The 24,421-nt window shown below is 46.6% G+C and overlaps 1 protein-coding gene across 2 annotated transcripts in view; it reads left to right on the top strand.

Annotated features, from left to right (window-relative positions):
• The window catches only part of CD82 (CD82 molecule), a 42,273-nt gene that overhangs the window by 5,496 nt on the left and 12,356 nt on the right, over positions 1 to 24,421 (top strand). For both annotated transcript variants that reach the window (XM_082058286.1, XM_082058287.1), the window contains exons 2-5: positions 14,312 to 14,393; positions 19,943 to 20,015; positions 23,160 to 23,284; positions 24,201 to 24,275. In XM_082058286.1, the coding sequence (XP_081914412.1) occupies positions 14,331 to 14,393; positions 19,943 to 20,015; positions 23,160 to 23,284; positions 24,201 to 24,275 (336 nt within the window). In that variant the 5' untranslated portion in view covers positions 14,312 to 14,330. The remainder of the gene's footprint in view (positions 1 to 14,311; positions 14,394 to 19,942; positions 20,016 to 23,159; positions 23,285 to 24,200; positions 24,276 to 24,421) is intronic.

The raw sequence follows: 24,421 nt of genomic DNA, 5'->3' as shown, positions 1-24,421 counted from the left end.
GTCTAAATTGACTAAAGGAGCTCTACTATTGCACAACATGGCTCAGTGCTGTAGTTAGACCTTTCCAGGGAAGTTTCTGTACCTTTATGGCATTTCAGTTTCTGAGTGCTTAGTCTTAGAGACAAAAATCTTTGTTGGGAGTGTCTTATTCTCTTCTTACCTGATTTCTTCTTTTCTGGTTTCTCTCGGTCTTGCAAATGGCTTACTTAACATTACTTGGAATACGTGTGGACAGAAATTGAAGTGAGCTTCTGTCAGTATTGAGTGTTATTTTTGGAATTCGTTTCCTAGCGCTAACATCCCTGCTTTTGAAAGGCACCATGGAGACTGCTCTGCTCCTTTCCTTTCTGCTTGTAATCAAACCATTTGTAGAATACTCTTTGCATAAAAGTTTGCTGTTCTGGCTGGTGTGGTGCTAGGGTACCATCTCTAGTACTGCAATTATAATTGTGCATTGGTTGTGGGCCTTGTTTCATGCTGGTGGTGTGCTGCAATTAAAATGTCTTCTTGCCCACTGTGGAGCCAGTCACGTGTCTGCTGTGTGTGTCAGCGTGGACTGAAGCTGCTGGTGATGAGTCAGTCTTGAGAAGCTTTGCTGGAACTTCCTCAACTTTCCAGTGTGCTTTACTGAGTAAACTCTGTCTCCTGTCCCCTCACTCCCCATCTTCTGTGTCTTGTGATCACGGAGCTGGGCTCCCTGTTCATACAGAGGCATGGATCCAGTATACTGTGCTGGACTTGGACTGAGAAGACTGCCAACCTGCAGATTAGCAAGGCTATTTCGCTCTGCTGTTGCTTTGAATTTTGCACTGACCAAAAAGAGATGGGATCTATCTTGCAGCACCTATGCTGGGTGCTTGAAGAAACTAGGGCTTAAAAGACAGCAGTTCTAATTATGCTCATCTCTGAAGCCTCTTCTGGGGAAAAAAAAAAAAAAGCCCAGCCAGACGAAACCCAGCCAGACAAAACCCAGCTGCCTGGATGTACTTTCCCAACGGTCTAAGCAGCTGCTGGGCTCTTCTTTGCATTCATGTCCCTTTCTAATGCAGGTTTGCAGAGACACTGCACATAGAATAACTAAGGAGCCCTCTGAGTTGTGCAGTAAATCTACCTATTCCCAAAGGAAGCTCTTTGTAATTAGAGAAGACTTCTGCTCAGCAGCTGCTGTGCAGGACAGTGCTAGACCACAGCTGTGCAGAGAAGCCCTGGTGAGCCATGTGAAACAAGGTGAAGGTGCAGCCTTTCTCTTTCTGCTCCCAGGGGCTCTGCTGCACCTCCCCGGGGACAGTGCACCAGAGAGGGCGGAGGCTGAGGTTACAACAGAGGTCCCTGGAGCCTGGTGGGGAGGGGGAGTGGAGCCCTGTGGGGCAGGTCAGCCTTGCAAGTGGGCCCCAGCCCCTCTGTGGCACTTTCTGCAGGAGGTGGCTGCTCCCCCTGCATGGGCCTCAGCAGGGGACCCATCGGATCCTCCAAGGGTCATAACACATGGTCTGGGCACAGCTAAAATGGGGGTGGTTGTGCCTGCTCCCGAGTGGTGGGAGGTGATGGCCACAGCTGTTGTCACCTCTCCTACCTGACGTGAGGGGCTGTGGCAGGTCAGAGTTTCCTCTCGCCCCCACTCCCCAGAGGAGGTGGTGTGATTCACAGCTTCCTGCAACGAAACCGAGGTGACCAAAATGCTGTTGCTGAAACTGCATGGGAATTTCTTAATGTCAAAAGCAGCATCTGAGTGGCTGCCACCTCGTCAGAAGAGGCTATTTCAAGGGAGGGCTATTTCAAGGAACAGCAAGCTGCTTTAGTGCCCAAGTCCAAGACCTCAAAGGCTCCTTTGATTTGGTGCTGCCATCCTGCTGATGGCCTCAGAGCCTGGCTGTTTCTGCATTCACTCCCAGTCCATCATGTCGCAGCTTCAGATGCTGTTGTGGCAGTGATTTAGACTTGATGCTGTAGAACAACAGTAAGTTCCTGCTTTATGTATCTTCAGGCAGATGGGAAACCTCTTTCTAGCTCAGCTGTCAGCGACAAGCAAGGCCTACCAGTGTGTATACAAGTAGATGGCCGTGCACCCGGTGCTGTCCCATGGGAACATAAACAGTTGCTCCTTGTTTGCCCGGAAGAGAGGCAGCCTCGCCACGGGGTGTTTGCTGGCAGAGGGAGCAGCCTGTGCACCGGTGTGCGAGCTGAGCCGGGTCAGCGGCCCTGTCACTGCGGGGCTCTCTGGTTACAGCTGTGCCCGGGGTCTCGGTGCAGATTCGCGGGGAGCAGGAGACGGGGCTTTGCTGGGTTTCAGGGTGCTGCACTAGTGAGGCATGGGCATGTGTCCTGGGAGCAGACAGAACCTTGTGTCTCAGCCCTTAATTGCCTAGGTAGCATGCATGAGACCTCTCGCTGTAATTTGATGTCACTGGTACATTTGGCTTCATTAAAAATTGTAGAACTGATGTGAAGTAGAAATGGTCTCTAGGGAGTGGGCTGTGGTGGAAAGGAGCAAGCACTATGTGGTAGGACAGAGACAAGTAAGGAAAAAAAAAAGTCTGCAGCCCTATTAAAAAGTAATCTTTGCTTCAGTTGTGATTTACTAATTAAAGATGAAACAGCCCTACTTTTTTCTTTCTTTCTTTTTTTTTTTTGCTTTCCTGTCTGAAACAGAAGCATTTATCTCTGCATTGAGGCTTATCTGATATTTGTACATCAGTTAGTTATTCTGGATAGGGTTTCTTTCTTTTTAAAATAAATACCTCTGACCTACACTTTTTTTCCCATCTCATTCTTCTAGCATTGCTCCATCAAATAGTCTCCTGAAATATTTGTACTCTAAATTTAGAAAAGGAGACCCTTTCAAGAACGTAGAAGAGGCCACCCAGCCTCCCTTGGTTCGGGTTCAGCTGAACCCATTTTCCAGACCTCTGGACGTAGATCTGCAGACTCCAAGGAGGCCCCTCCTTTTCCCAAAACAGACCCAACTTTTTGAAGTCTTGCTGTCTACTTTAACTGCCAGATTCCTGGGAAACTTATCCCATATGTCTGTTCCTCTTGGCTTGAAGCAGCCCTGTCCATAACCTATGCATGTGGTGCTTGGAGGGCTGGATTGATTATTTTCCTTTTTTTGGATGGTGTTTAGTGGAGATGTGATCTTAACTGCAGGTGGCAGGTCTATAATTGAGTAATGTTCTCACATTGCTCCAATTAAGTCGCTCCAATTAAGTCTGCTGGGATTGCCTGCCTGGTAATGCAGCAGTCGGCAGGGTAGCAAAACACCTGCGTATATCACAGTCTGTCTCTGCCTCCAGGACCATCTTCGTAGGAGGGAGACCTAAAGCTTTTGAGCATCTCTTCCAGCTGGCTAAGTGTTTTCTAGAGGCCCCTTTTGTTTCCCAGCTTTGTCTACTGAGATTTCTCATTGTGGCATTTCGCTTCCTAAAATGCTTAGGCTGGGAACATAGCAGCTTCATTGTGGATTCTGTAACAGCTTGTGCTGTGTTACTCTTGCTCCTCGCAGTGCTGCCCTTCACTGCTGTAAGATGCAGCTTTCTCTTCCACTTCTTTCCTCCTAGAGGAAGGTCTTGGAGTGAGGAGGCTGCTCTGTGAAGGTGGAAGGAAAAAGTGATAGGTGATGCTGCCTTACAGCTCAGAGACTGTACAGCAGTCCCACTTCCAGAGTAAAGCACAAAATTGTGTCTGAGCTGCATCCTCAGGGTGGTCAGACCAGTGAGGGGTTTGGCTGTTGTGGCCAGGTGCTGCCACTTACAAATGTGAAACTGTTTGTATTATTCACATTGATATTGGGGGGGGGAAATGCGGTTGCAGGTGGGTATTTTTAAGTAGATGGGAATGACTCAAAACATTTGTGCTCTAAACTCTTGTACTCTAGGGCATTTCTTGCCCCTCTGCTCTCTATAAATCATCATTTTGGAAAGAGTGGCTGCTTCAGAGTTCCTTCCTCTAAAGCTTTTTATAGTTCTGGCTTTCTCTTTCCATTCATGCCCACTGATAGTGTCAAGTAGTATCTGTGGCATGAAACTCAGGATGTTGTGAAATGTTTGCCCTCAGGCAGACAGCTCTGGTGGGGCTTGAGGTCACCTGCGACCCTGGGATGGTCTGATGGGAAGTAAAGTAAAGCTTCCTTGAGGGCAGTCGGTGGAGGAGCTGGGTCTGTAACCTTTTGTGGCTGCAGCACTGCTGTTGTGCAAGTGGCTCTGTACCATTGAGTCTGGAGATCCCTGGCTTAGCTGTCCCTGTCTACTTGTAGCAGGTGGGTTTGAGTTGCTGTCCTTGTCTTCCATGATATGTGTGTCAGGGAGAGGCCATGAGATACTTCATGTGAGTATCTCACAGGAGTCGTCTTGTTTTGACTCTGGGTATTGGCAGCCCTGCAATGGAGTTCCTCGCATTGTAGAGTGGAGGGGCCGTGGTTATGGTAGGGCAGACCTTGTTGGAGAGGGATGATTATTGCAGCTGCTGATCTGTGATCTTCTGCTCTAGAATCACATGTAACAGTGCCAACATACTAGCAGGGGAGCAGGAGTGGATCAGTAGCCACAGGCATACAGACAGCTGGTAAATGGGGAGGATGCTGCAACTAGCAAATGGTGTATTTGGCAAAAACAAGATGCCTGAGATCACAAATAGTGAAGGGATTGTTTCTGTGAATAGGCCAAAAGATGCATCCCTTTGTCAGCTGAGGCACTCTTCTGTGCCAGTAAGACTTGTGTGACTTTCCTGTCATGCTTGGTCTGCAGCAGTCTTCCAGCTCTCCTCGATCTGTGGGGCTAAGGGTTAAAGCCTTTGCTTCTTGAGATCAGTGCCTTGCTGTCAGCAACAGATCTGATAAAAAGCATGTGGTATGATTAAAGTAGACTAGTAGCCTGTCTCTTCTCTTGTTCAAGAAAGCTGACTTAATTCTAAGGCTTCACAACCTTTCAGAATAACAAGCCAGAGATCTCTTCTCTGTTTGCTTTGTGGTACATTTTGTTGTTGTTGTTCTTTTCTGCCACTTAAGATCATGTGGATGGACCCTCAGGAAAGAGGTCTTGGGGAGAATCCTGGTGCCAGAAGACACTTCCATTCTCCAGGGGGCTGGTCCCTCAGCAGTGTAGGACTTCATTGCTCTGCTGAGCACTCAGCTGGCTTGGCAGGGTGACCGGGCTCCTCCAGAGGCTTAGCCTGAGAAGCAGGAGGGAGTGCTTGCCCTCCTACATTCCTCTGAGTAGGCAATCTCTAGTGCTTGGCTTCCAGCAAAGTCTGGCTTCAGCTATGGAGAGAACTACTGGAGAGCCTGGTATTGCTGGGAATGGTGCTGGCTAAGCCTAGTTGGGCACAGCTTCCCTCCCATACTGGATGTCAGTGTCTGGACTCTGCTCAGCCCTGTCCACCAAGGCTCAACAGGTGGAGGGGAGGTGGAGGGAAAGGGTGTTTGTTTAATTGCTGTTCAGGTTGCTAAGCTGGGGAAAACTTCGTGCCCTTGAAGTAAAACTACTCCCTTTGCACCTTTACTACATCCTTGTTAATTCCTGGAAAGAATCAAAAAGAATAGGAAACCTCATTTCCCAGTTCAGGCGGATGTTGTAACTTCTCAGAAACATGTTTGCCATGGGTGTGCTGAATCTAAACACCCACTAGTTATCTGCCCCAGCATCTGAGAAAATGGAAGTAGCTGAAAACCAGTTTGTTTTGAAAGGGAACTTTATAGTAGAAAGTCCTCGACCTTGACCTCTCGCATGTTATGGTAGGAGGAGGGAAAGATAAAAATCGGTTACACTACATGGCTTCTACCTCAATCTGGCAATCTCTGGTGTTGTCTTATAAGATAGGAAAAAAAGCTTGCATGGAGGCTTTTTTCCTGCCTTGGCTGTGGTAGCCTTTGGGTGCTTTGGCAGGGAGGGAAGGCTGCTGGGTCTTGGGAAGGTATCTCCAAGCCAAGTGGTGTCGGGTGGGATATTGTGCAACTCCTTGGAGGGGATTTGTTGACCTCCAAGGCATTGCTTGCATGAGAAAGGAGGCTCGGAAGCCTGTCCTGTGCATGTACTTGCACGGGGGATTTCTGAGCTGATGAGTCTGATGGCAACAACGAATGCTTTGCAGCATCCTCTGCCTCCTGCAGAGCTGTGCTGGGGAGAAGCTTACCTGAGCGTGAGCAGAGTGCTGCTCCTCTTTGCCAGCCACCCTGCTGCAGTTTGGGGTGCAGGTCCTGCTTGGGGCCTTTGCTCCTCTGTGGGGTGGTGTGGGGCAAGCCAGCGTGGGGATTGCCATCAGCGCATGGGCATCGCTCGCAGGCGGGGAGCTGGGGGTGGCATCGTAAATGTAAACTTAACATTTACAGCGTAAATGTAAACTTAAACGTTTACAGCGTAACAGCTCCAAGCACAGAAAACAAAGCTGAGCTGCTGTCAGTTTTGGAGCCATTAAAGAGCAAATGTAGTCAAGTGACAGAGTTGCCCAACCAGTTTTGTGAAAACTATGCATTTTTACTGCACCTTGTGCTGGTTTTAGTCAGCGTGGAGACCTCTTTCTGGACCCTATGCAGCATGTCGCACAAATAACATTCTAGTATGTGGTAATCGAAAAGAGAAAAAGTCCACTAAACTGTGCATTTGTTTTTTTTTTTTTCTGTCTGCTATTTCTGGTAAGGTTTTTTTAGGGGGAGAGGAGAACCAAATGACTTCTGGGACAAGTTGTGGGGTTTTTTTTTTTAGTTTTTTTTGGTGTTTTCTTTTCCATTTTTTTGGCGGACTTGTATCTCTGGTCTTGCTGCATGGAAAGATTTGCTTAAATTGGAGAAATACTGTCCTGCAAATACTGTCATGCCGTACAAGCATGAGTGTATAGACTGAAAATAGCAAAGAATTTCTCAATTTGCCAGTTGTAGGGACTGAAGACCTACTTAAATGTTGGCTCCCAAACTGAAGTGTGAAGTCCAGATGTTTTTAAAATCTGATTGCACCCCTTACAAATACAGAGAGATGTGAGAGTGGGTACTTTTAGAACCTGCGCTGCTCTTTGATACCACACTGAGACCTGGTTTCTTTTTAACAGTGTGATAGTGGTTTATAAATATCAAATCACTTCCCTTCAGGCATCAGAAGTACCTTTCTAAAGTATGTGTTTCCTTTTTACAAAACACATGGTATGTGCTCGCTGTGGTAAAACACGCTGAAAAACCTCTGCCATCCTAGACAGGACTACGAGTGCTTCCTAATCTAAGATCTCACTGGATGACACAGTTGCTCGTTAGATCATTCACACAACAGTATACTAACTACAGAAGTCAAATGGGAATGTCGTAATGGGTGCACCAGGAACAAATCTACTTCTGTAGTGTGAGTTGATGAATTTTCTCAGAAATCTAGTCTTTTCAGGGGTGTTTCTGCAGTACTTGCAGCCAACTGTTCCCTTATTATAGTCTGTTCCCTTTACTCCAGGGATAGCAAATGTGCAGGGTCTGCATGCACACTTAAGCCTCTGGCTTGCAAAAGTCTTGCAGATGCTCATGTCAGGATGCCACTGTACATGTCTGTACTCCTACAGTGGTGAGATCAACATTTGTTGACAATTAAGTATTGTGCTGCTGTTTGCAAGCTGATGTAGCTGTGCTACAATCTCTGTGCTTAGACCTCAAGCCATCTCCTCAAGCTTGAACGCAGTTGCTGCTTCTTATCATAACCAACTGTCTCTCGAGTAGATGGAATAAGAGACAATCTGTTCCACATACCTTCTTTACTTCCTTTTTGTTTCCAAAGTTTGTATGATGCAGAAATGCGGTTTTCTACCTTGTCCAGACACTGTCCTTCAGAAGGAAACTCTATGAATCAGTGACACACATAAAAAATAATCCCTGCATCCATGAGTGTGGCCTGTTTGAGAGGGCAACCCTAATTAGCAGACTCAATTTTTAGGATCCAGCCTCTCCCTCAGATCTCTCCATTGTAACTTTAGAAGAGATGCTGTTTGGAAAATGTCCACAACAAACATGAACTTGTTTACGTTTTCAAAGTCATTAGACAGGTGGTATTATCTCAGTGGAGCTTAAAGTTAAGTTCAGTGAATTCAGACCTGGGTCTTTCATTTGCTCTGCAGTTATTTGCTTGCCAGAGACAGGATGTACTTCCCAGGTGTACTAAAAGTCCAAGGCCTTTGAATATTAACAAGATGAATGGCTTTGGCTATTCTTTTTGTCTTAAGGTGGCTGTAACTTGAGTCTCTGCCTTGAGGGCAGTGCCGTACCTGGTTAACAGGAGACTTAGTAACTGTCATTGTTCATTAACTGGTATTGTTGTGTGAACCTGTCCTGTCTCATCACTGATGATCAGGGGGCCTTTATATTGCCAAGTGCTTGTTCTTCATGTGCATGGATAGAGAAGCATGCCTGGCAGCTGGATTTTGTGGTGCAGGGACTCAAAATCCTGCAAAAGATGGGCTGTTTGCTCCTCTGCCATTAAAGATTGTGGCTTTCTGGGTTGCCCCTTACCAAGCTTCTCCTGTGTGTGGGTGTCTGGCCTGGAGCTGGAAGGTGAAGTGACCATACAGTGAACCCCAGCTGGCAGCTGTGAGTCTCTAGCATGGTATATGGCTGATTATGTTCTGGTTTCTGGATGGGAATAATATTGCAAAAAGTAACCATCATAGCCTTTGAAATGGCCTTAACCTCATGCAAATGAGTGTGCTGATAAACATCTTTATGGAACCAGTGGCTTGCTGATCCCCTGCTAAGGACAAGGTGCTAGCTGCTTTTGTCAGAGGGAGACAGTTCTGTGACCTGAATACATCAGTAGGAGCTACTTCTTCTCTAGGGCTTCTTGGTCAATCTGTCTGCAAATGAGCCCAGCTAACCTTGGTCACTGTTGTGATGTGAAAAGAAAGCAGGGAGGTGAGACCAGATCAGGGAGAGCTTTAGAGATTTTTTCCGAAGTCCAGCCTGCTAATGGTATGTTGAGGGAAACAACCCATTTGCAATGTCTAAGGCTTGTGTAGGCATGGGGAAGGTGGTGCTTGCTTGCTGTGGTAGGAAGCACTTGCAGTGCTTGTGATCAGCTGAGACTGCTTTGGAGGTTGCTTCAGTGGACTAGCTGAACTTCCATTCAGAGATCCCAGCTGCCACATCGGATGCAAGATGTGAAGGATCAGGAGCCTCAGGGTATGCTGCAGGTCCTTAGTGCACAGTGCTGGCTGCTGTATCTCTGCATCTGTTAAGCTGGAACCTTCTCCTTCGGAAGGCAGGAGGGACAGCAGAAGTGAGCCAGCATGCCAGTCATACAGGGCATTCAAGGTGTTCAAGGGGAACAACACGTGGAAACCCAATTCTGCTGCTGGTATGACCTCATCCTAACCTGGTAAAAGCTAGTAGCAGCATATCCTATAGGGTCTGCCTTTGTTTTATGCTCTTTGGGGTTACGGTGGCAGTGGGGAGCAACTGGCCAAAGTACATAGAAACATTCTGCGGTTTCTTTGTAACTCATCATTTCCTTTTCTTAAGGAAGAGAGTCTGGAGAGGGAACATTATCTTCCAGGTTATGTAGATGCATTCAAATATAAATCCTCTTCTATTTGGAGTATGGGGGCTGACCTTCAGACCTCGTTGCTCTTGGGACCACGTGTGCTCTGCTGGAGGGTTTGCCAGGACTTTGCACTTGCCCGTAAATGTACAGAGATGGTGATTTCCACAACTGATCATCTACTCTGGTTTGTGTTGAGGCTGTTCCTGCTTGTCCCCTCCTCTTTCACCATGCTCGTAAATGAGCCCCTTTTTTGTGCTGTACAGTAACTTGGCAGCTGAGGTGCTTCAGCTGCCAAAGCTCATCAGGAAGAAACCTGTGCGGCAAGAGGGAGGGCTGAGCTCTTACTGGCAGAGCTGCGTGGCACAGGCACGTACAGCGCCAGCCTGAGCCAAATGTCGTAAACTTCAGTGAGAACAAAACATGCAGCACTTGCTAGGTGGAGGCAGTGCAGGATCTAATTAGAGAGAACAGAATTGCAATTAAAAATTAACTTAGCCTCTCTGCCCCTTGAGTGATGTGGTTATAACATCCGTGTGTGAGTGTTCCGCCTCCTGCCTCATCAGTCGGTGGCCAGGCCAGGATGCAGAGGTGTTTGGCTCTCCCTGTATCTCCTGTCCTTTGCCATGGTCGGCTTTTGCAGGAGGGGACTGGGAATGTCGCAAACGCCTGTGACAAAAATAAGCTAATCTCCAAGCTGTGATGGGATTCCTCTGCTGTTGTTAACAAAACAGGCCTCTGTCTAACTTTCCTCAGGCACGTGTCCTGGATTTTGTGCTCCATGTACCCGTCTTGCTGTCATTGCTGGGGGAATGACAGGGCTGTGGGTTGGAGGTGATGGAGAGGGTGGGAAGCCATCCTGTGATGCCACTTTAGCCTGCGTGGGCTCATCCTGTTCTCCCACGTGAGGAACCCCAGCATCCAACTGATGCCTTCCTGGAGTTAGTTCTCCCTTTGGGTCCTGGGGCTGATGCTGAGAAAGACCCAGGATGAACTGCACAGAAGCTGACCAGGGCACGTTTTTGTGGCATTAGTGCCTCAAAGCAGCAAACTGACAGATGTGCATAAGTAATCCTGCATATCTTTAGAGGATGGGAAATGAGAGGCTGGGAGAAATGCCACTCTGAGTTGATAGCATGGTCTCTTACAAACTCTTTTGTACAGCTGGCATCAGTCTGGAGAATGGCAGGGAAAATTTGGAGACATATGGGCAGGATTGTTAAAAAGACTGGGTGTGCCTGCTTAGAGAGGAAAATTCAAATGGTCAAAGCAGTTAGGGTGGAGAGGAAAAGGAGGAAACAAACAATTGTGGACGATCACTGGAATTTAAAAGTTGTAAACTTCATGTATTAAACCTTTGCACATGCTGCTGCAGAATGTTAAGGCTTAAAATTTGACCATCTTCAAAAGGCGAGTGGTCAGCTCTGGCTGCTGTGGTCCCCAGGCAGCACTGCCTGACAAGACTCGGTACGTTAGCCAGCCCTTTACCACCAAGTGGCCTGTGGATATGGCCAGTTGTGATAAGTCCAAGCACATTTGCTTCCAGACCTGATCCATCTCAAATTTTGTTGAGCTGCTGCTTCTGCTGTACGTCAGTGTTACTAGTTTTGTGACTGTGCAATTTCAGAAGGTAGGATTTTGAGGAGTTTCATTCATGTAGTGAAAAAAAGCAGGTTTAATTTCTTAATGATTGCAGAGAATTGAAAAAAATTATAATGTTTCAGAATGTGGAGCTTTAAACTATCTTAAAAGCTCAAAGCAAAACCCTGAAACCCTGGTTCTCTTTTGGCTTGAAAGATGTACATTATATTACTTTATGGCTAGGAGCTACACAAGAGGTATATCTCCCCATGGCAAGAGAACAGTGCATAATGCTGTAATACACATTTGGGTTTGGTGTTTGTTCCGTGTGTTGTGTTGGTGGTTTGTTTTTTTTTAAAATAAGCATTGAAGTTGGTATGCCTTTAGCAAATAGCCAGGGGTAGAAGAGCCCTGAAAGCAATCTTTTGTCACCTCAGGCATGTCTTCTTCCACTCCAGCTCTTCTCAACTTGTTTGACTACTTAATTATCTTACATAACTATTGTAAAGATCCAAACAGCTCTGCAAATCTCTCTGTTCCTGACTAACTAAAGTGGTGTGGACTGAGTTGGAAATAGGCAGCACACAGCTCTTAGTGCTAAGAAACAAATCAGCAAGTACTGGGAGTTGTCCCTCCAGCTTGAAAATAAGGAGGATTGTACCTGGGACCAGGCCTCTCAAGGTAAGAAATCCAATGCCTGTGCAGGAGGCTATTATCTAGCTTAGTTCTTGGCTAGTTTGAAAAGTAGAAAAACACTTGTATCCCCCACAACAGACATTCATCATTGCCTAGGGACCTGGCTGCCTCAGTGCTCTGGTTAGACTGCCAGGCTCCAGTTTGTGATGCTGTTAAGAGGAGATGTGTTCATGGTGAAGCCAGTAAGCAAGCCAGCTGGATGGGAAAACTTATGTCTTAGTTATCCTTTCCAAGTGCAGTCTTAAGTGTTGGAGCCTGCCAGGATTGGCAGCCCAAGAGAATGTGTCTCCAGCAGAGGAAAGGAGGGGAGCATGCAGCTTGAGGGAAGCGACATTTGTGCTCTCCCTGCTCAGATGCTTCACCCCTTTTGTGAGATACTGTTAAAGGACACGGTAGTCTTTGGGTTACAGCTGTTTTGTGACAGCAGGCTAACATATGACTTGTGGTAGGAGAGCTGCTCTAGCATGAGCTTGTTGAATAAACTTGCTGGCATTAACCAACTGTAAAAATCCGCTAGCAAAGAGCCTTTACTCACTTTTTGTGTGTTGGTAGTGATGCAGCTGTTGTATAGAGTATCTGTGCTGGAGCAGAACCAACTTCTAGCCGATGGCTGTACCTGGAGGGACTGGAAATCAGAATGCTATATGTTTGCTATTTAGTGTAAGTATGGACCAGAAACAAGAGCTTTCCCTGGCTACTTTGAAGGACCTGCCCTTGGGTGGTGCTGGCTTTATGGACTCTGACCTGGGGAGTTTTAACTGAGATGATGCTAACCTGGCTGTGCAGTAAGAGCTCCTTATGTACAATCACTGCTATATAGGTGGGATTTTTAAGATCAACCTGTAGCACAGCTGGTTGAACTGTATTTCTGTTCTGCTTTACCATCTCAATAGCATCTTGCTATGTGTTGTGCAGCAATGGGCTTAGCACAGCCTCTGGCTTTGGCATCCCTTGAAGTGAGAGCAGTAGTGTTGTCTTCAACCACAGAGTACAGACTCATACTCTCTCCTGATAGTTGGAGGGTGACCATTGCTTGGTGGGAAGACTAGCCAGTTATAACAAGGCCCACATACCAGTTTAGCTCCAGAGTTAACCTAAATATTTAATAGGATTAAGCAAAAGCCTTTGATTGAAACAGAACACACTGGGCTCCAGTGACCCTTATTACACCCATGCTGGCAGCAGGGAGCCCTGTTGACCTTGCTCTCTGTTGAGGCTGGCTCTTCCCAGAGCAGACTGGTGACCCCAGCCTAGTATTGCTCTTCCTCTGGCTGTTGCTTCTTAAAGCAGCATGGTCTGTTTTGAGCAAGGAGCTTGTCAGAGTGAATTTTAAGGAACTTAAAAGTCCTCTCATGCCTATGCAGGAAACATAACTGAGCATGAGGGAGGAAGGAGAAGCGGGAAAGCTGACCTAATATGTTCTTCCACCAGTCCTCATGTGTTACTCAGCTGTGTTGCTTCCCCAGGAGGAGGCTTACTCCAGTAGCATGAATGGTTTGTGGGACTTTTTTCTGACTTTTGGGCTCTCTGCTGTCAGACAAGTGAGAGTTGGAGCAGCTTGCAGTAATACAGATCTATTTACTCCCCAGGTTCTGTAGCACAAAGACCTGATGAGGATCCACTGTTGATGAGCTGCCTATTATACAGTCAAGAGCAACCTTGTTATCTCATGTGGGTTTACATGGGCTTTGGCCATGTTAATTGAGCAGGGTTAACTTCAGATACAGTAAAGCACCTTCTCTGTGGTAAAAGCCTGCACTGAAGTTTCTCTTGCTCTCTCTGTATTGCTTGCTCGCCACCCCATGGATGCGTGTAGTTTCTGTAGCTGGTACCAACAAACTAAAACCAGCATCTTGTCCTATCAGTGCTCTCACACTGCTTCAGAACTTCTGAGATTGGCTTTGGAAACTGGGACTTGTTGAAGTTTTGCCTGTCTTGATCTTGCAGCAGAACTGGTAGTGTGTAACTGTGGAGCAGACTTGCTGGTCCTCATGTGTTGTCAAAGCACCTGGTGCTGAGTTGCACACAGGACACTTGATTTTATGCTGCATTTTAAACTGACCCCTTGGCCTTGCTCTTCAGTGTTCCATCAGCTGCTTAGGGGTCACAAGGAGATGAGATTTTCTGGGGGAGGGAGCTGGCCTTGTGAGCTCTTTCTTTGGATATATGCATCCCTTTTCTCTGCCGGGAGCAGTAGCTAGAGTTGATGTTTTGGCTGATGCTATTAATGCAAAGTCTGTATAAACAATGATGGAATTAGAAGTGTATTTGTGATATAAATCCTTTCTGTAACTGCTGATAGCCCTCTGTCACTCTCCGGGAGATCATGCAGCAGTGGCTGTTTGTATTTGTAGTGACAGTGGTGTCCTGTTTTGCTACCCTGGAAAGGCAACTCGAGTAGTGTATGAAGCACATGCTTTCTGTGCATCTGCTTTGAGACCCACCAGGTGATCCAGAGCTCTGCACAGAGTAAGAGTATCACTCTGAAAAGCTGTCTGAAGGACCTGTTGCTAATGTAACTGGTTGTCTGTCTGCTTTCCCCTTAGGTCCTGTGAGAGAAAGAAGATGGGATCTGGCTGCCTAAAAGTCACCAAGTACTTCCTCTTCCTCTTCAATCTCCTGTTCCTTGTAAGTATTGGGGGCATCTGCAGAGTAGAAGGGAAGGCCTGGACTAAAAGTAGCTGGAAAGGTGTTTTTTCTGAATGTTGGCCCAGTGCATTCATTAAAATGGCCAGAGTTTTGGAAGAAGGGAGAGGGTTCCTGAAGCTGAGGGGCATCAAGCTTCTGTGCAGCTCCCAGGTATGTCAAGCTGCTCCACTCTCAGTACACACCTGCTGTCCCCAATGCACACAGCTCCCTTCCTGCAGTAGGAATGGAAAACAAGAGTTAAGAGTTCTTTCTGGAAGGAGAGTGAGTAGTTGTAGCTACTCGGTCTGCCACATGTGAAGCAGCAGCTGAGCTACCCTTGAGTATCAAAGCTACAAAACCTCCCAAGTAATGGCAGTGCTCTCCTAAATAAGCCAGACGAGCTTCAAAGAACAACTCTAATTTTCTTTGAGTCCCAATGGCTGGTTTTGATTTTTAACCAGATGATTTAGTCCAAGTCCCCTATTTGAAATGGAGTTGGAGGTAAGGGAGGCTGAGGCAGGCTCACATGGGGAAATGAGGCAGCCCACTGGATGCTGTCATTTTCAAGTGTGAGGCTCAGCAAAAGATGAGCTCCTTTTGGATCAGAGTGGGTCTGAGAGGGCCACACACTTTCTCACATGCATCCTTTCGTGAAGCTTAGATATCTTGTGGCATGTTGATGGTGACGGTGCTGTTGGTACTGCTCTCCTGCTGTGGGATGGTGTAGTGGGGAAGCATTAAGTTTTCAGCTTTCTACATATCAACAAGAAAATAGCCTGATATTGTTACCATTTGTGCAGCATATAAGGGGAAGGAAGGGCCAGGCTGGGAGAGCAGGAAGGGAAATGGAACACGATAAGGTGAGCACTGCTTTCTGGTCTCTGTTCCTGCACACGGATTCACTCTTGCTTCCTGCAGGGGTGTGCTGTGCTGCTGGCACATGGGCTTGAACTTGAGGCACATCTGGATCTGCCTTCCCTTGGCTTATTCTGATGGCTCTTTTCTCTCTGTGCTTTGTTTCCATCCAAAAAGTAGTTAGCTTTGGTCTAAGGGCTGAAAGTCAGGGGTGCTCAAAGCATCCATGGGGTAGACTCTTAGGGGGAAGGGGAGAGGAAAGGTTTTTCAAGTGCTGCTAAATCTTTCAGAGTATGATCTGGTTTACTTTAAGAATAGGAAAGAAAACAAGCTAGTGCAAGCCTGTCCTCTCACTAGTGCAGGACTCCTGAAGACATATTAGCATCTGGGCTATCACTTGATGAGAAGGTGCTCTTTAAGCAGTGTGTAACTTAGCCAGTCTACCCTGGGAAGCAGAGCTGCATTTGTTAAAGTAGTGCTTTAGCCTTGCTGAAGCCCAGTACCTGGGCACTGTGTAGTCTTCATTTATCCCTGGTCCAGGTTCTTTAGCTAACCTCTGTATAGAGAAAGTTCTCTTCAAGAAATCCAGCCTAGCATGGGGGAGAAGGGGGAAGACAACAGCCTGAAATATTATGGTGCGTTACAGCACTGTTGCTGTTTTTGCTGGATGCTATCAATGATCATTGTGGTATCCCTTTCCCATGTTACCCTTCTCTCCCCTCTGTGCTGAGCCAGGCATGGTTGTGGGCAGCCTGCGGAGAGAACTGTGCTGTCAGGAGAAAGAGTTGAGCTGCTCTGTCAGGCTGACCTGTGTCTGCTCTGAAAAGCATTTTCCTATATTTTGAAGACTGGGAGGATGACAAGCACTGAATCTCTGTGGCTCTTGGGTAGCCTTGAGCACTTCTGTCTGGGTTGCAAGTGATTGGAAGCAGCTGCTCTTTGTCCTGTGCACACCCTGCTCCAAACTATCTCCTCTGGTGTAGCAGGCAGCCTCCCTCCCTCTAGGGGAAGGCTGGTCAGATGCACTGAGCTGGGCCTGGAGAGTAAGAGTTTTAAGGTGGGATGTGAGGAGATCTGTGCTGACTGAAGGGAGAAGCCACTTTAATGACCTCTTTGCTAAGCCGAACATGGGCACTGTCTTCCCCTCAAGCTGCTCTGTGGAAGTGAGGTCTCTGAAGCTGCTGTGTTCTGCTGGGGAGCTTGATGCTTCTCTAGAGTGAGGATATTGAGTGTGCTTCTGTCCTGGTAGGTGCCAGTCATTTTGCACATGCCAGATGTTGAGGAAAGTGGTATCCATTACTCTTGCTGTCACAGGAAGTGGTTGACACGAGGAGCTTTTTCGATTACAGGTGTTCGGAGATTGAATGGGGTTGATTCTTGAGCCTGTACGAAGTGGTAGATCAATAATAATCTGGCCGAGAAACTGCTTCTGAGTTGCTGTGAGCCTCCAGCACAGAGAGGTTTTGCATGGCTCATACTTGGTTTCCTGGAGCTGCTGAGTTCTGTTGAGGAGAGTGCTTGCAGGAATGTGAAGAGTAATGCTGGCGATGGAGCTCAGTGTCTGCTCCAGACCTTGAGCCAAGCCTCTGCTTGCACCCTGTGCAGGGCAGTCCACACTGTCTGAAGTGTGTTCTCCAGCCTTGCTCGGAGCTGATGAATTAAGCCTTTAGAGACATGCTAGTGACACTTTTAGAAGTCAGTCATTGAAATAACACTCCTCTACAGCTCGAGGTCTGTGAGAAGGTCCCTTGCTGTAGCTGAAGTAGTTCAGGGACTTGGTGGTATTTTGCAGTCTTGCAGCGTTACGTTCAGGGAAGGGTTTGACCTGCTTTGATTAAAGGGAAGAAAGTTATGTGCACTGCTTGCCTACTTGCTACAAAAGATACCAAAAACGTAAGCTTGGAGTATAAGCTTATTTTCTCTAATCAAAACTTAACACATCTCTACCTTCTTGGGTAGCAGACGCAGGCCACAGCAGATGCTTCTCCTTAAAGGGAAAACAATTCTGTGAGACATATTCAACAGTCTCTGGAAACTATTTGTTTAGAATATAGGACTGTCTGTCCTTTTTCTAACCCTTCTGTAAATGGAGCAGAAGGCTACAACCTAAAATCCTGGAGTTTAAGAGCTGTTCTTTTGGCCCCTGTGTCAGGCTTAATGTTACCTCGCACAGTCTGAGTGTGATGGAAAGCAGTGCTGGGAGAGGGCAGCTGAGGGCCCCCAGCTGCTCCTTCCAGAAAGGTGAGTCAGCTCCATCACAGCTTAGTTCTTCCATGCCCCTCTTCACTGGGCTCTGCTGTGGGAAGCTGCTGGCCCTGCCTTGGGCAGCTGCATCCTCCTGGCTTGGCTGTGGAAGGGGCTCTTGCTGAAGTCAGGGGTGAAATCTGCACCACCAGGGTGGAGGGGAGACATCTGTCCTCCACTTCAGGAGTTTAAAGCAGTGGAGCAGAGGAATGAAACTCAGCGGAAGGCAGATGTGATTTCTTCTATAGAGGGTCTGAAGCCAAGCTAGTGGCAGAAGCAGCTTTGCTATGCTATGCAAACTCCTGAAGATGCTGAGATACTATACTGCTAGGAGGTAAATATGCTGTTGTTAACAGGACAGTGTTTTCTCCCCATGGTTTATTTTCTCCCTGCCTTCCCCTTTCAGTGTTTTCCACAGCAGCTCCTGGCAAACGCACGAGTTGTGGACTAGAGCAAAGATCAGAGTGAAAACAGGCCTTGGATAGTCTGAGCACCTCATAACAAATAACCTCCCAGGAACTCAGCTCAGCAGCCCTTCTGTGTTTTGTCAGCAACAGCAAAACTTAGGTGACATTTCAGGGTCAGTGAGCCAAGAGAGATGTCACATACAGGCCAGTTTGCCTCTTTGTTAAGACAGATATTTTATTAAGACTATAGTTTAAATGTGACACTCCCTCAGACTGTAAATTCAGCAGTTCCTGACAATACAAAGTTTGAGAGGAATTCTTTAGGCGCCACAGCTGTTGCACGTTCAAAAGGCATTTCTAGTTTGATCAGCAGATTGAGCGCTGTAGTGCAGCATGTTGGAACATAAGACAAGGGGGAATTCTTGTTACTGCTATCTTGTCTTTTGTTGTTGTTGTTGTTGTTTTCTGGGATAAAACAGCTACATGCTTTCAGCAGCTGAGTCAGTCTTCTTCATCCATCTTCATAATGGGAACTTGCTTGGTGGCTTTGTAATGCTGTCCCCAGAGCCAACTACATCTTGTGCCCTCTGCCAAGCCAGAAAAGCTTGCAGGCAGCTTATTTCAGACCATTGCTTTATCTTTGCTTGGAAAAGCTTCTTTGTATGAGTAGCTGAAGCATAGTGTAAACTTTCAAAATGTGGAGCAAATGCCTGTCCGTACAACCCTGTCTGCCAGCTTGCTTCACCTGGTGGTTTGACATTTTCCTTTTCTCCCAAACATCAGAGCATTCTGTAATGAAGCACAGAATTGCAATGTTTCTTCAGCCCTGTTGGCTTATTTAGCATTTCACTTCATCCTATCTTGAAATCCTGCTGGTGTAAGAACTGCTGCTTGCAGTTCATGTCCTCAGGAAGCATCTCATTTGCACTCCTTGTTCCTTCAAAGTCTGTTTTAGGTCTTTGCACAGCAAGTCATTTCTAACCTTTGCCACTTTTGGTTGGCTGAACAGCACAAATTTCAGCTTCTTATCAAACCTACAGGCATACAGCCTTCTCAATGTAGTTACTTTAATATGGGTATAATGGTGCTCTCATCCTAGTTTTGGAGCCATGATCATCTAAATGCAAACACCTCACAGTGTAGTATAAAATGTGGTGATACCTGGAAGGTAAAACAAAACATGCTATCTCCCCCCCTTCAATATGAGATGGGAAAACAGTGTCTCTTTCCTTCTCAATTCAATGTCTGGATTCAGCTGAGTTCTCATGGGACATATTGCTCTATTAATCCTTGCCCTAGATAAGAAAGTGGTGAGTGAGGCAGAGTGTGACTGATGTTTCATAATTCTTGACTCGGTGGTAAGATGTATTGGCTTGACGGGCTGGGGTGTTCTGGCATAAAGTAGTAGTCAGGACAAGATGCCTAAGCTTGGCTTTGGAAGGCGCAAAGCACTTCACTCAAGGGAACCTGCATGCAAAGTGAATGCTGCTGTTTTCTTGCATTTGTGGGTTGAAGCCATAGCATTATAGCAGAGCCTGACAAGCTGAAGATTTCCTTCCTGGGAAGGTTCCAGCTGCCAGATATCTAATCCTTTGGCAGCTGGCTCCCAGCCTGGTCCCATAGGGTCAGGGACTTCTCTATTCAAAAAAATCTTTAAAATCGTATGCTAGATGTGTTTGTCCTTCCTCAGTTCTTCACAGAAGCAGTGCACTTACCCTTTGCTTCTGCCAACAAGATTGTAGCAGCAGGGCGTCTCTTCCTCAGACTGTTTTGAACTATCCTCCTGTACAACATCACGTACTACTAAAATACCCTGTGAAGGACTGCCAAGCAGAACCTGGGGCTCCTGTGCAGTTGGCCAAGGCACTCTTCCTGGAGTCATGCTAATCCTGTTTACTTTGGGAGCCATACCATGCGGGAGATGGGTGGGAACAACAAAAGAATGGTTGTTTTTCCTCTGGAAGTATGGAGAATAGTGACTGCATCTTCTTATTTGTCTAAACTAACAAGCCATTTGTATATGTGGTGTTCTTATTCTTTCAGATCCTGGGTGCTGTGATCCTTGGCTTTGGAATATGGATTCTGGCTGACAAAAGTAGTTTCATCGCAGTTCTGCGTAAGGCTGTGTTTCTTCATCTTCTTTCTCCTTTTAAATTGACTCTAGTCCAGGGCTGCGCTTGACCATGGTGTAGTCTAAGGATGGTGATGCTTTTATGTGCGGCCTGTGACTTGAGCAGTAACATATAGCAAGATGGGACTTTATCGGGGACAGGGTGAAAGGGAGCAGCCCTGCAGACACAGCATTTCTCCTGGTCTTGTGGATTGCAACACCAGAGTCAGACTGAGTGAGACCATTGCTCCTTCACCCAGCAATCCAAATACTTAAACATAGGTACTAGTATTTCATGCTATTTTCACTGTATACTCTGGTGTTTCCACAACAGCTTCATTATTACCAGTCCCCCAGTTCCTTAATGTAGTTTTGCTATGCAAGTTCCTTATGCGCCCACTGCTTTCTGTAATGATCTGTTTCAATTTGATTGTTTTAAATGCCAAAGAATGTATCTGGTTTTATTGAAGCTTCATGTATGTTGGAACTAGCCAGTATATTTGTTCCTAAGCAGTAGAGGATGTACATCTGAGGGGGGACAGAAGGTGTGGGTCTGAAGTGTTTAGTGCTCTGACTTCTGAAACATACTCAGTTATACACGTCATGAGACTTAGCCTGGCCATCAGAGGAACTTCGTGTCACTGCATGTGTGACGGCCGAGCTTCCTTCCCCTCTAAGTCAGCCAAGAGCATCGACTCGAGTCTTTAACAGAGGGTCTGCTTTCTGCAACAAACAAAAAACTGAGCTGGCTTACCAGAGCTTGGGCTTTGCAGGGCAGTAAGTGGACTCTCACCAAATGGGTAGCTCAGCCCCATCTTTCACAAGCTTTGCTTCCTTTGTGCTTTTTCCTAGAGAGGGTTTCAAACAACTTTTCTGCTTGGTGGGTCTGGTTACCCACTGCCAAGATCTCCAATATTGCTGGCTCCAGCAGTAGTGTCAGACGCTGCAGGAGGGCTGCCTGCACACTACTTGCAGCTTCAAGGAGTGAAAAGTAATAGCATTCATAGCACTGTTCCCAACTACACTGATCCTGCAAAGCGCTTTATATCCCAAGTCCTGCTGAACAAGCTGGCCTGGCTTTGGAAGGCACTGGGAGATAACGGGAGACAACACCCCCACTAATGCCACACACACAGATACTACTGCTTGCTCTGTTTGTTGTGCTGTGGCGTCTGGCTTGCTACTGTAGTACTAGAAGGGCAAGAAACGCAAGGGGTGTTGGTTAATAAAGTGGGAGCATGAGCAGAAATGCACTTTTAATACAGGCAGCCAAAAAGGAGCTTATTGGGGCCTGGCTATTTGCAGCACCCCTTCACAATCAGTGTTTGGTACCAGTGGGCCAGCAGCTGTTCCCCCGAGCTGATGGGCTTTACTGCAGATGTACTTGTAGATGTACAAAGTCCCTGAGCTTGGCTTTGCTTCTTCCCATTTTACCCAGAATCTCTGCTAACAGAGCATTTAAGGATTTAGCTTCCTTCCTGGAGATTTCCAGCATCAGTTCCTTCTCCCTGCCCCCTCACTTCCTTTCCCATGCCTTGCCCCTCTTTCCCTCTGCTTTAGTAACCCAGGCGTCAGGGAGGGAGCCCAGCAGGGCACTCCAGACGCTGCCAAGGAGCCTGTTGTATTTGCTTGGCCTCCTGCCCAGCGCAGGGGAAAACACGGAGTGACAGCAAACAGAGCAGGAGTCGTCTTGCCAGCAGAGCCTTCTCTTGCAAGACAAGATGTGTTGCAGAAGACAAGATGTATTGTGGATGAGAAGTGCAAGCATGGCTCCTGTCCCTTTGCCACACTCCTCTGAATGGCTTTTGAGTTGGAAATACCTTTTTCTTTCTTCTAATGAGAAGCTGACTAAGCAACTGCTTTCTAGCACTGTGGAGATTCTGCAGCTGGGGCACTTGAATGCTCTTGTGATGACCGAACAGATTCTGGGGGAGTGAATAGTGTAGTCTTGTGAAGGCCACTCCTGTAAGGCTGCTACTTCAGTAAATGCTTTGCAGTGTCAGCACCTAACCTATTTTAGGAGGAGCTCAGAGGAAGCTTGCCTCCTGGGACTTCTGTCCAGGAAACTAAACGCTGAGCTCTAGGAACATTATTTTCATTAATCACTGGACATCCAGAATTCCCCTACGCTGTGCAGCTTGCAGGTTTAAGAATGTCTCTGAATGATAAATGAGGTTTCTGGTTACTATTTCTAGACAGAGTATCTCATCAACATTAATGCCGTAATGCTTGCTTCCTCCAATCCTGTTCTGCAAGAAGTAGTCTTGTCACCAACCCAGATGTAAGAGCTTGTTTCTTCTGTTGCTTGCAGTACTAAATGTTGAGAGGAGACGACTGACAGCACCAGCATGTCTGAAGTAATACTCACTAAATTTGGTTGAAAAAACTGTTAAGTGTTCAAGAGTACAGTCATTTGAGACACGATAGCAAGAGATAGCTAGAAGGATACCTAAAAGTAGCTAATTTGGGCATGATATCTGTTTTCATCATGGAATAGTATCTATATGCAGGAGGTCATACACAGGTGCTGCAACAACCTGCAGTGAGTGCCTGGCCACAAGCCATTCAACACCAACCTGACCCATCATCTGTGCTCAACACTACCTGTAGCTCTTGCATCATGTTTCACTCCATGGAGTTTGTGTGTCCCACTATTGATTGTAAGTGTAAAAGTGAAAACAGAATGGCTGGAACAAGGAATAGTGCCTTAGAGTGAAAAGCCAAACCAAAAAGGGTTTTTAGGACTTGAGAAAAAGCTTCCCTGAAGATAGCAAAGGGAATTGAAGCAAACAGGCAATAGTTGTGGAGTAGAACATACTTTATCTTACTCTCACTCAGAGTGCATTCATGAGGGAGTTAAAAATCCAGTAAGCAGCTAACTTTCTCCAAACAAGGTTCATTTGTTTGGAGTGACCTTGAGTCTTCCAGACTCTCATATAATGGAGACCTGCAGGTTGGCCTTGAAAGTCTTCGCTTATCAGAAAAAACTCAGAATCAGCCTTCTGTCCCCATGTTCAGCAAGCCTCTGTGCAGTCCCTTTGTAGAAGACAAGGCATTATTATAAGTAGATATGAAGGAAGTTCTCTGAATGGTGATGGCTGATGTAGTTTTTGCCAGTAGCTAACTTTGTTCTTCTCCTGGCCCCTACAGAGATGTCATCTCCCTCCCTGAAGACTGGTGCATACATCCTCATTGGTGTTGGGGCTCTGACCATGCTGATGGGGTTCCTGGGCTGTCTTGGAGCCGTCAATGAAATCCGATGTCTCTTGGGTCTGGTGAGAGAATTCATGCTATGTTTTAGATCCACCCTTTAATACCTCTCCTGCAAAATATCTGTTGGATTGTAGCTGGGGCTCGGTTCTCCTAGTACTTCTGCAAGGTTGACTTAGATCCAGTTTTTAATTTGCACACATTAAATTCTTCAGCATTAAACAGGCTGCAGCAGTGGTTCCTCAGGCATTACTGATTATGAGCTAATAACTCTGTGAAATGAAAGAGAATGCCACCGCCACTTTCTACAAACAGTGGGTTGAGGACTGCCAACTAAGGGGAGATGTCTCAGGTGACCCTGTACCTTGTCCTACCACCTCAACTTCCCAGTTGGCCTTGTGCTCTCAGTGGTGCAAGGAGCAAGTATCAAAGGCAGTGAGAGAGAAGAGGAATAGTGACAGTGTCCTGCTGTGCTGCAAATTTCAACTTCTGTGGAAAGTGCAAGAGTTGAGAGAGACTTGACTAGGAATGTCCTGTATGTCAGGACCTCTGTTCAAATGGTTCATCTGTAGGAAATTTTGTGGCTGTGATGGATGAGATGGCAACAGCTTGGTAAACGTTAGCTGCCACTTGACTCCTGCTTATTCAGAGCACACGTGTATAGGAAACCAAGTATGGCCACACTGTGTGTCCTGGCATTAGGAACATCTAATGTGATGGTAGTAACTGCTTATAAACTCTCTCCCTCCTGAAGTCTTCCTGTTGATCTGATGGAAGAAGTGCTGAAGTGCACTGGTCTGATATCGGTGCTCATGCCTTTTACTGGGGACAGCATTGTTGACAGCAGAGCGTTTCTGCAGGCAAAGGTGGTGGCTCAATGTCGTGACTTGTTCTGAATATGAAATCTTACTAAAACTTGTACTTTTATGTACAGACCTTTCTGAAGGCTGATAGTGACCATCTATTCTCTTTTGTTTCCAGTACTTCACCTGCCTGATGGTAATTCTCATAACTCAGGTTGCTGCTGGACTGGTCATCTACTTCCAGAAGGAAACAGTAAGTGTTTCTTACTTTGCATATTTTCCTTGGTCTTGGTTTGGAGGAACAGGAGACACCTGACAGTTCGTTCCTCCAAATTGGACTATACCATTAGCAAGCATAACTGGATTCTCCTTTCCTCTACCCCAGCTCAGCAGCTTTGC

Source organism: Streptopelia decaocto, assembly GCF_964273445.1.
Source record: "Streptopelia decaocto genome assembly, chromosome: 7".
NCBI classification, from domain to species: domain Eukaryota; kingdom Metazoa; phylum Chordata; class Aves; order Columbiformes; family Columbidae; genus Streptopelia; species Streptopelia decaocto.
The sequence above is the reverse complement of the archived record's forward strand: the minus strand, read 5'-3'. Positions and strand labels throughout refer to the sequence as shown.